Source organism: Lycium ferocissimum, chromosome 1 (assembly GCF_029784015.1).
Source record: "Lycium ferocissimum isolate CSIRO_LF1 chromosome 1, AGI_CSIRO_Lferr_CH_V1, whole genome shotgun sequence".
Taxonomy (NCBI): domain Eukaryota; kingdom Viridiplantae; phylum Streptophyta; class Magnoliopsida; order Solanales; family Solanaceae; genus Lycium; species Lycium ferocissimum.
Genome location: NC_081342.1, coordinates 36,343,969 through 36,356,591, shown reverse-complemented (window position 1 = coordinate 36,356,591; position 12,623 = coordinate 36,343,969). Strand labels below are relative to the sequence as shown.

General features: G+C 39.7%; 1 protein-coding gene across 1 annotated transcript in view; it reads right to left on the bottom strand.

Annotated features, from left to right (window-relative positions):
- LOC132064241 (uncharacterized) overlaps nt 1–3,102 on the bottom strand; it is a 15,717-nt gene extending 12,615 nt beyond the window's left edge. The window contains exon 1 of the mRNA XM_059457157.1: nt 2,345–3,102. Coding sequence (XP_059313140.1) covers nt 2,345–3,102 — 758 coding nt within the window. The remainder of the gene's footprint in view (nt 1–2,344) is intronic.
- Nucleotides 3,103–12,623: the final 9,521 nt, after the last annotated feature.

Below are 12,623 nucleotides of genomic sequence, written 5' to 3'. Positions count from 1 at the left end.
CCCTCCCCCCCCCCAATATTTTTTTTGCTTCTGCCCGATGACCGCTGTGGCGGTGCTTGGACCGCTGAAGTGGTACCGCTATAGCGGTACTATGGCTGCTATAGCGGTGGCAGTGTGACATTTTCCATTTTTGCTTCGTTTGCGTTTTTGTTCCTTCCTTTCCCATAACGATGGTCCGAAACCCTGTTTCACCTGACATAAGCTCCAAGACGTTAATCCCTACTTCATCCCACCCCGTCCGGGGATGAACGTAGTTTAATTGGTATCTGGTGTAACGACCGGTCCGATCGTTATTTAATATTTTGGGAAACCATGCTCAATTTAAGTCTAGGGTCGTATTTAATGGGCTTCATAATATGTTTTAAGGGTTAGGAGTGGGAAAATCAATTTCAGAGAGGTTTAGAAAATGTCAGGCCAGAAATTCAAAGGCGGACCGCCGTAGCGGCACCGCTATAGAGGCCTAAGGACCGCCGCAGTGGCACGCCGCAGCTCCGAGGACCCGCAGCCGGTCCACGCGAGAAACGCTTGTGACCCAAAAAATGAGTACTTAGTCTATTTTCTCTCTTTTTTCAAACATAAGACTCCCAAGGGCTCCTCCTAGGGTTCCTCATGAAAGAAAAACCATGTCCCCCAAGAAAAAGAAAACCCTTCCAATCCCCTTTTCCACCTTTCCCTACGAAATATACCCGCTTATGGATTCGGATGGAAGTTAAGAAGACAAGCAATTCTTGAAGAATCATATATCTGCTCGCCAAAGAGGTAGGTTATGGTTTACTTTAGTTAGACTTTGATTAGCTAATTGTATATACATTAGAGTTGATGGGGGAATACATGCTAGGTCTTCGGACACCGTAGTTTGGAGAGACATACTTGTAATATGATTTAAAATGGTGTATAGTCAGGATTATGATAATAAGAATTTAGCGTAAAAGGAAGTGATGTGGTCGCTACGGAGATGCCTTGTAATTACCTAATGCTACCCTAGGAGGAGAGGGGGGGGGGGGGGGGAGGAGTAAATTCTGTGTGTATATCTTATTGTCGATCGTTCATATAGTCATTTCCTTGAAATTAGGAGGGCGTATAAATTGAATTATATGATGTTTTTTGCATTGCGCCCAGCAAGGGCTGGGATTATGAATTATTTGTCAGGTAGTTTTGTGCATTGCAACTGCCGTGTTCAGGTAGAAATACAGGTAAATAGGCAAGGTATGAGTGTCACATTGTGTTATCCGGCCTTGTGGCCATAGGATCGAGCATTTGGATTACATATGTGTATACGGATTTTTGTGGCTCGCGTCCGAGGTTCTTACCGGAGCGGAGGTTGTGCTCGGGTCCGAGGAGTATTCCGAAAGGAATGGTACATGGATACCATGGGTCCCCTGCAGGTCATGGCTACTGAGCAAAGACATCAGATAGCCCGTATGTACAGTGTGTCGGGTCTTGCATCCCATTTGCATTGCATTGCATTCTCATAATTTATATTCTGTATGTGTGTATTTCTGTCGTCGACATTGTCCATTAAACCGTGTGTGTGTGGAAAGCCTGGTGGGGGAGAGGTTACACAAGGTAAGTGTAGTGTTGGTCGAAGTTACTGATTTATTTCCCTAGATACACTGTAACATAGTAGTGAGGTGAATAGGTGGACTTTAAACGATAGGTGTAAAAGTATAGTACACGATGAATGTGAAACACGAGAGTTACTAGGTGGAAATTTAGGAGAATACCCCGTGGTCGGGGGGGGGGGGGGAGGTAAAAGAATCGAGCTTGGTAGTAAAAAAGTAAGGGGGTGGAAATGGAACGGGTCTTTATTTAGAATCTAGAGGTTCAATAACTTATCTGTTTAATCTATTAACTTTATATTGTATTGCGTGAACTAATCTTAGTCGACCTATGATGCTTACCAGTACGTGTGGTGTACTGATACTACTCTTGCTATGCCCTTTTGGGGTGTAGATGTGTTGCAGGTTTTAGCTGAAGTTTCGTCGCATGGGTCTATCGGATATTCTCCTTCAGCTTCGTCTATCCCACTCCCGGCGAAGGCTGTGTCATTTATCTTGTCTTCTTGTATTCTAGGAGCTCTTGTACCCACCTAGACTAGATTCCGGGATTTTATTTCGGATTTATTTGTATTGAAACAAGTCTGTAATAAATGTTTACGTTTAATTTATAAATTTTAAGGGTAATTGTCACATGTTTTTAAGTGTTGGGTTTATATTGGTTAGGGTTCACTTACTAGCTTGTCATATGGTAGGTGCCCGCACGACCCGTGGGTTGGTTCGTGACTGCCATCTTATACAATTTCCTATTCGTCCGCTTCTCCTCGTCATCCTTGCTTTCTACTAACTTCGCAAATGCTACTTTCTTTGCTTCTACCTTCTCTTGAACTTCTCCATTCCACCACCAGTCCCCTCGGTGCAGGCAACGACTACCCTTCGAGACCCCTAGCACCTCTCTAGCTGCTTCCCTAATGCAACTGGCCGTCCTATCCCACATATCAGTTGCCTCCCCACTACTCTCCCAAGCTCCCATAACCCTCAACTTTTCCCCCATCTCCAGGGCACCTGTCATGGTCAAACTCCCCCATTTGATCCTAGGCTTGTCATCCACGACCTTCTTTCTCTTCCTCATCTTGATCTCCAAGTCCATTACCAAGACCTTATGCTGGGTCGTTAGGCTCTCACTCGGAATCACCTTGCAATCTTTACAGAGACCTTTATCGCCCTTCCTAAGGAGTAAAAAGTCTATTTGCGTCTTAGCCATTGAACTATGAAAGGTTACCAAGTGCTCCTCTTTCTTCGGAAAACTCGAATTGGCTACCACCAGCCCAAAGGCTTTTGCAAAATCCAACAGTGCAACTGCTCCTCCGTTCCTGTCCCCGAAACCACAACCTCCATGCACATCGTCATATCCCCCAGAAATTGACCCGATGTGTCCATTGAAATCTCCTCCTATGAATAGCTTCTCAGTGGGCGGTATACCTCCCACCATCTCGTCCAAATCCTCCCAAAAACATCTCTTCTCCTCCTCTCCCAAGCTTGTTTGAGGCGCATAAGCACTAATAATGTGCAAAATAAACCGTCCAACGACCAGCTTAATTGTCATCACCCTATCATTGACCCTCTTAACCCCTACCACCTGGTCTCTTAAGTCACTATCTACTAAAATGCCTACCCCATTCCTATCCCTCGACCTACTTAAGAACCATAGCTTATACTCGTCCACATCTTTAGCCTTGGATCCTACCCATTTAGTCTCCTAGATACAAGCTATATTAATCATCCTCTTCTTAAGAATCTTAACTAGTTCAATGGACTTCCCCGATAAAGTCCCAATATTCCAAGACCCTACTCGCAGACTAGAAACTCCCTTAACTCACCTACCCCCTCCAACCCTCACCCCCGTCCGAGAACATGACCCTAGTCTACCATCGTCTACCAAAGCCAGTAAAGCAAATATAAACTACTCAAATAGGTAAGAATCAATACTAAAACACAATTTAGCAATAATGTAGAAGAAAGTCTAAATACTACGACACGAACAATATAAGTAATGCAAGAATGTAAATTAGCTACAAGGATAAAAAACAGAGAATTAAAAGGTGCAACCGAAGGTACCAACTCCAGTTAGACAGAACCTGCTCACGCCGGTTCACTGTTCACGTTGGAAACACTGTTCATGTCGGAAACACTGCTCACATCGAAAACACTGTTCACGCCGTAAACTAGAATCTACCGGAACTGGATTCGCAGGCCCCAATAGGCCGAAAAAGGGGCAGGGAACACAAGAAAGAAGAAAGGAGAGAAGATAAAGAATATAGGAGAAGAATATTAGGGTGGGGGGAGGGCGGGATATAGGGCTGTCACAAACCCTAGGAGAGAGACAACTTACCTGGAGCGGCCTCCTGGAGGTTCTTTGGCTGGAGTTGGAGGGTGGGGGTGGGCGGGGGGCTGGGGGATGGGAAGAGGACCGTTGGGTTATCTTCTTAGAGAAAGAGAGAGAGAGAGAGAGAGAGAGAGAGAGAGAGAGAGAGAAAGCTTAATCGTTAGGTGCTATAAATCTTATGGTCAAACACATTCCTTGTTTGAGAATACAACAGGAAATTTGTATTTTTGACGATTAATTGCCTCCAAGAGGAATTTTGTGTTTTTGAAGTAATGGTGGCAATGTTGGTGCAGGGGAATGGAATTTTAGTTGTGGAAAATATGGGTTAGGGGTGCTGAGGTGGCATGCCACGTGGCATCCACCTCATCAAATGTCAGTGCCACGTAAGATTGGATGTCCACCTTGGACAAACTTAACGGAGGAGGAGTATATTTGATCCAATAGTATAACGGCAGGGATATATTTGAACTCAAAAGTATAACGAGGGGTATATTTAAACCTTTTCTCATATTACAGGGGTATATTTGGCCCTTTTCCGTACTGCTATTTAGCTTTTAATAAAATAGTTCTTAAATACGATTTTAAAAAGATATTTCGATTTAAATTGCTATTTCTGGATAAAACTAATATCTAAATTTACTACAAAAAAATAAATGCGTAGATTTTTAAAATCTTAAGCCAATTATTTTTTTTTTTTTTTTTTTTCATTCTCGAACGGATGTAATAGTTTAATTAGATTCATTTTGAATGCACATGTCATCTTTGCACCAACATGTTTGTTTTGAGTACGATAGTCAAAGCGAAAGAGAAGAGTTTGAGATTTAAATACCTTCTTTGACCCAAACCATCAATAAAACCAAATTCAAGAAGTAGTTTTAAGTTCAATATGCGCAAGTGGTATAAACTAATTTACATAATTAGGTATAGCTTGTAATATTACATGTCATTTTTGTTATAACTATTGCTAATTGTTAACTGGATAAACATGGTTACAAAGTTGGCATAATAATAGGTTAAATTACATTGACCGTGTAGTAAATCAAAAAACCGGAAATGAAATTCTTTCCTCCTTTTAATTATATAAAAAGGAAACTTTTGAAATTTGTAGTCTAAAACATGTCATAGTATTTGTGTGGCTAAACGATTTTTGAAACTTGTATTGTTAAACATATCATAACAATTTTTGTTGTTATAAAAGCTTCCCATTAACAATAAAATGAGAAATTTATAGTTACATACTTCCAAATATAGAAATATGAAGGGCGTTTGGATTAGCTGATTGTAAATAGCTGCTAAGTTGTAAGTCTTTGAAAAGCATCTTTAGGTGTTGAAACTGATTATATAAATAAGGAGTTATGTATATGGATAGAAGTGCTGAAATTGATAATAAGCAGATGATGTATTTGGTAAGAAAGTGTTGATAAGCTGTTCTTTTTTTAAAAATGACTTGACTGTTAAATTTTTTGCAAAAAATTATAAATTTAAAATTTCATTGTAAAAGAAAGGAGGAATGAAGAATATGGAATGAAGAGGAGGTTAGGAGTTTTATTTTGGGAAAGAAATTTTAAGAATTAGAAAAAATATTATGGATAAAATAATAAATTATTCAAACCGAAAGTGCTTATAAACTGAAAACCCATAACCCGGGGGACGACCAACTTATAGCTTTTAGCTGATAAGCAAAGTGCTTATAAGCACTTTGTTGTTTTCCAAAGACCTAGATAAACTAAAAAAAGTTTATAAGCCAGTTTGACTATTTTATAAACTTAGCCAAACACGCTCATTGTCTTTTTTTTTTTTAAATGAATAATAAGAAAATAGTAGTCCTTTCGTTTTAATGTGTTTGTTGAATGTAATTTTCTATTTAGTAACTCTATACACCCAACATTCTACGTGACATTTTAAAGACCACAAGATTCAAAGACTATTTTAATACATTACATATATCTTTAGTTTAAGACTGCAATATTCAAAAACCTTTTTTATTTTCTTTAAACTCTGCGTCGAATCAGATTAAGACAAATGAATTGAAACGGAGTATCAGATAAGCTCAAATGCAAGGAGTAACAACAACAAAGGGAATCCTTTCAACTTCTGTTAAAATTATGACCGAAGGAGCTGGTAAAAGTTGGTTTGAATATGTAAAGTTGAGACAGTGACAGATGAATCAAGAATAAGGGGTCTCCACCAGCAGCACCACACACATGCCATTCATGATCACTTGAGAATCAGAAAGGGCATTGGAGAAGTGTCATTTCCGTACTTTCTCATGGTGGACCTTCCTTTGCCTTTGGCTTTCTTCCATCTTAAAAATCAAACGTCTCCATCTTTCCAACTATTACACAAAAGCATATAATAGTATAAAAGAGAGCCACAGAGCTCCCTTTAGAAAGTGTTTGATTTGATGTCTTTTGTTTGTACCCTCTTTGTTCTCTTTTGAAACCTTTTCATATACTCTTTTCCATGGGTACCAGACGATGCTTTCTTTTGCAACTTTACAAATCCCATAAAATAGTCTTGCTCTCTCTTTTTAAATACAAAAGAAGCAAGATCTTTCCCACGCTATTGGAAGATAAAGACGCTAGGGAATTGTTGACTTCCCTATTAGTTCTTGTCAAATTTATTGACCGGAGAAATATGTAGAAATGAATTTAGAGTTGCACCACTCACTTCAGTCGCTAAGGTCTTGTTAGGTTTAAGAAAAATTAATCTCAGGGTGTCATCAGTATGGAGGATAACATTTTTCCAAAAATAGTTTTCAATTCTCCCATGTTCCGTTTTCAAAATTATTGAAAAATATTTTTATCTACGAAAACAAGTTCCTTAAAAATGAGAAAAATGACTTCTCTAGTGAAAGTAGGAAAAACAAGTTCTCCACAAGTGACATTTCATATTAATTGTGTCCTCACTACCCTCCAACACACCTCATCTTTATCCCACCCCTTACCCCTGATTCCCAGAAAGTGGTCTTTATAATTTTAGGCTAAGAATTTTATGAGTACAAGCACATAAAATGTTCGAAATGACATCTCACTTTCACTTAGGCATTTAGGATAATTTACCTGGATGCGTTAAATAGAATGGAAAAGAGGGACAGCATGTCCGAGATAATGGTAAATAAACTATTAAAGTACGAAATCAATAAAGGGATAGAAAATTCGAAAAATACATGAAGAGGCTCAAGGACTTTGTATTATAATGAATGATAGTCGTGTTTCAGACTGAGTACATAAAAGAATGTTGGAATTCGAACAGTATTTGTACAAATTTGGGCCTTTTTGACCGCTATTATACAGGAATTTGGCCTTTTATGGACCCTTGAACATGCTCTTGCCCTCACACGTAGTATTCTAATACTTCTGGTGTGTCCGAGGATAACTCTACAATTGTATCATATCAAACTTCGGCTCTTGCTGGGCTATTTAGCCTTGTTTTGCACCATTTAGTCCCCCCAGTACTCGAGTTTAAAGTATGAAGACTCGGACACTAGTCTTGCAACTCGATGCTCGGGGCTATTTCACCATTCAGATGCCTAGTGTTGTGCCTGCTTCGGCCGAATCTTCCGTTAATCTTATTCCAGAAAATGAACTAACAAGGATAGGCATACGAATATATATATTTAGATGAAAGAGACCCTAGAATTTCGATAAGATGTGTTAGACTTTCCCGGCGTGGAACATCTGATGCTCTGATTAGTTTTCAAGAGTCTGTAGTCATCATTCGAGCTAGCTGTGCCTATCATCTAAAAACGTTTAGTTAAACCTAAACTAAAAATTCATTGACCAGAGTGGAAAGTGTCACGCCCCAATCCTAGAGTGACGTGACCGGCACCCGAAGCCAAACTAGGCTCTAGCGAACTACTCTAAATCTGAAACTCTGGGGTGTGAACCCCAACTTAAACTGATAATGTCCAACCAGGGATTATATAAAAATGCTGGTTGTATCATCTGAACGGGGCATACACCCAAAATATATAACTGAGCAAGCCGAGAGGGCTGCTTTAATCGTACAAAACCAACAACATCCAACAGACACATACAAGCCGACAAGGCTATCACACTGGCATACTATATACAGGAGTCATCTACAAGCCTCTAGGGACTGTGACTGCACCATACAATATGAAATCAAAAAGGGAAGACTCCAAAGGTCCTGGCAACTCCGAATAGAAAGGAGTTCACCAATCAACTGATGTCAGATCCTGTCTATTGGGAAGGCCTATCAATCTGTCGATCTGTACCTGCAGGTATGAATGCAGTGCCCCTGAAAAAAGGGACGTCAGTATGGAATAATGTACCGAGTATGTAAGGCAACAATAACTGAAACTGAACTGCAACGATACAATCTGGAGGCCAAAGAATGCCTTGAATATCTCACCTGACCTGTCTCATATGAAATGCAATATAATACTATTATATATCTCACTGACCAAGTGGCCAGGAAACTGCAAAATCTCACTGAGCAAGTGGCTAGGCAATATGTCTCACCGACCCGTCGCCAGTGCACTGGCTCCCCACCGACCCGTAGGCTGCATATCTGTCTCACTGACCCGTAGGCCAAGCAAAGTGAAAAACATCTCACTGACCAAGTGGCCAGGCTAAAGAAAAGCATATATGTATATCATGCATATGCTGAAAAACACTGGTTCTTTAACATGTCTCTTTTGTCTCTCTATAAACTCAAGGACATAGGAAGGGGATGTGGCCCCTCAGGAAGAACAACATAACACTTGGAAACTAGACAACAATATGATAAGCTCTACTTTGACAAATCTCGAGTCATAAGGTCTATCACGCTCTTATCATATATGGAAACATGCCAAGAAAAGAAGGAACAACCTTAACATACCTTTTCGGTCTGCTATTACTTAACGCTTATTCTCCCGAGCTCGTAAATCTACATTCAAGAGAAATCATACTACTGTTACGCTTATTGACATATGCCTATCTCAAGTCTTTAAATAAAAAATCCTTTAGAATCTGCCAAAATTCGGGTAGCATCTCCCCTGTTTATATCCCTGGCTCGAAATCACAATACCAACAACCAACACAACAACAACACCAACACTAATAACAACATCATCAATACCAAAGTATTCCATAAAACATCCCACACGATGTTTATTCAATTTTCTCGACCTGCAAATTTGGTATACGATCTTTTAATAGTTATATCTTTGTAAATACACCTAAATCAATATTAATAAAGGAAGATTCATACCTTACCTCCGCTAGAACCGCAATATCTTCACTTTACACCTTGAATTCTAGCCAAAATTCACCACAATACGATATTATAATCGCAACTATACGCCGTCTGTACCTGAATTCGGAGATTATACTTAATTCGGGCTAAAATTTAATGTTGGGAAGTTGTGGAAGATTTTCAAAATATTTGAGGATTTTTCTGGGTGTTTGCATGAAGAAATGGGGGTAAGCCCCCCTTATATAGAGTTCCAGAAGCTGTCCAAACCAACTTAAAATTTGCTCAGCACGTTCGCGCTGAGTTACTGGGTCCTCCTCTACGCGTTCGCGCCACTTTCTGGCGCATTCGCGCAGGGTTAATTCCTTACTCTGACAGCCCATCTTAAAATGCTCATAATGTTTGACTCCGATGTCGGATTGATGCATGGTTTGTTGCATTAGAAACTAGACTTCCCGAGCTTCATTTTAGGCTTTTACTTTGCTCCAAAACTCCTCATATACTAAGAGATATCCTTTCCCTAAATTTGGCCAAAATGGCTCCCCCCCCCCCCCCCCAAAAAAAATCTTTTCTCCAAAGTTTCAACAACTTAATTCCCTTAATCCACTCACTCTCCAATGCTTCCCTAGCTTATTATATAAACTTAAACTCTCGTAATCATAGGGTAGGTGCATATAATCTCATATATCCTAGAAGGTACTCCAGTATCCACAATTATATTGCTAACACCTGACGAATCTTAACGTACCAAACTACGAGGTGTAACAGAAAGAGTGGACATCGAAGCCTTCCTCAAACATAGAACCACTTCATGTGAGTCACATTTCAGTTGGTTGTGAGAGGTACTCTTTCTGCTGTCTTAAGTCGATAACCTCCTTCGCAGTGTCACCTCTAACTCGGTACATATTTCCTAGTTGGGGCCGAGTTTCTCGATGTTGGGTTCTTGAGTCCTCGGGATTACTTTTCTAAGAACGAAGTCTTGGCTTTGAAGTTCTTAAAGTTGGAATTTTTTTGTTGTAGTACCTCTCTACACTTTGCTTCGGTACAATCACACGGATGAGTGTCATCTCCCGACGTCCTTCTAGCAGGTCAAGCCCAGATGTTATTTCTCTCTTGTTTGACTCCTCAGTGGTGTGAGCATATCTTAAGCTCAATTCTCCAACCTCGGTTGGGATTAGCACCTGTGATCCATTTGCAAGAGAGAAGGGGTTTCTTTTGAGCTTCTCTTAGTCGTTGTTCGGTATGATCAAAGACTCCTTGAAACTATTTTGGCCATCAACCTTTAGCTTTCTCTAGCCTCTTTTTCAATTTGTTTATTAGGATCTTATTGATTCCTCTACCTATCTGTTTGCTCTAGGATGGTACAATGTCAAATCAATTCACTTGATTTTCTAGTGTCGAAAAACATGGTCATCGTCTTGCCAACGAATAGGGGTCCGTTCTCACAACCTATTTGTTTTGGAATGCCCAATTGCCCAATGATGTCCCTCCGTATAAATTAAAATACCTCTTCTTCATGGATAAAAAGCTCTCGCCTCTATCCATTCAGAGATAATCAATCAACACAAGTAAGAAACAAACCTATCTCGGGGCAGTTGGTAAAGGTCCGGCTATGCCCATGCCCTATTTCATGAAGGTCCAAGGTTCTAGCATGGAATGTAGTGATTTGACAGGTTGATGTAGAGAATGGGAATATTGTTGGCACTTGTCATATTTCTGGGCATAATCCTTCGATTCGTGCTCTATTTAGGGCCATAGTATCCAGCCCTAATAAGTTTTTGCATTATCGATCGGTCACCAGAGTGGTTATTGTAATGTCCTTCGTGAACATCCGACATCACATATCTGTTATGTTCTAGTCCTAGAAATTTGGCTAAAGAACATTGAATGTCTTCATGTAAAGCTCGCCTTCAACAAGGTAATAGCGGGTTGCTCTGATCTTGAGTTTCCTACCAGGTTTCTAGTGTTCGGCAATGCTTCAAGCTAAAGTTACTTGGTGAATTGGTTACACCAATCCTGTGTGATTCTATTACAATTTACTGCATAGAAATCAATGGTTGAATGAAATAAGGGAACCACCGATTGTCCTCTGGCTTCTGTAATGTCTAATGTTGATGCCAAATTTTCTAAGACATCTGCCTCGATGTTATATTCCAAAGGAATTCGAGTGTCCTTCCAGTCCTAAAGCTGAAATAATTAGGTACTGACCCTAGCTAATCATATTTGCATCAGGGATTCCCATGCCTCGTATGTTCCCATGATTTGAAGGACTACTAGCTGAGAGTCACTCTTTAATTCAATGCTTTTAGACTAAGGTTGAGGGCCAATTCTAATCCGACAATCATAGCTTCATACTTTGTTTCATTATAACCAAAGAAGTGACAGTTAGTAGTTTGCTGAATCTTTTCTCTAGAAAGATTAATGAGGACCACTCCGAGGTTGGACCCTTTGGCGTTGGATATTCTGTCCATGAAGAAGAACTATCTTATCAAGGCAGGTCTGATTGCTAGCATGGGATTCTTTTTCCGCTTCTGGGAGTATTACATACTTAAGTCTGCCACAAAGTCCCCAAGACTTGTGACTTAATTAAAGTATGAGGTTGATCTAAGAGTTCAATTCACTAAATTCTACTGCCCATTTAATAACTCATCGTGAGAACTCAGGCTTATGCAAGATGTTTCGTACTGGGAAGGCCATTATGATCAAAATTGAATGACATTGATAATAAGACTTAATATATGAGGCCATAATAAGGTCTAAGGCTAGCTTTTCTAAATTGAGATATCTAGTTTCAACATCTAGCAAAGTTTTACTTACATAGTAAATGGGTAATTACATTCCCTTTTCCTCTTGAATTAGTACTACACTTACTAAGACTTCTAAGGCCGCCAAATATGTTAACAACCACTTGCCATCTCGTTATTTTGATAGTAGCAGAGAGTTGGCAGGGAACTTTTTCAAGTCCCACAAGGCTTGTTAACATTTCGGTGTCCACTCGAAGTTCATGTGGTTCTTACGTACTGAGAAGAACTTGTGGCATCTGTCCGAAGATCGAGAAATGAATCAACTAAGTACTGCTATCTGGCGGGTAAGTTTCTTAACCTATACAGTGCTCGACAATACGTCTAAGATTGCCTCAATTTCCTTTATATGATCATTAACTTCGAGTTCAAGAATCCAAGAAACTTTCCGAATGACACACCGAATTAACATTTTTCAAGATTTAGCTTAATGTTGTAATTTTTGAGGATTGCTAAAGTTTCCTTCAGATTCTCCAAATGGTCCTCTGCTCGGAGGGACTTTACTAGCATGTCACTGATGTACACTTCCACTGTCCTAATTTGGCCTTTGAAAATCATGTTGACTAGTCGTTGATATGCGACCCCTGCATTTTAAGACCAAAAAGCATTACTTTATAACAATACGTACCTGGATGGATAATGAATGATGTTTCCTCATGATCGTCTGGATCCACGCAGATTTGGTTATATCCCAAATAAGTGTAAAAAAATCATGACATTTCATGATGTCACAACCCA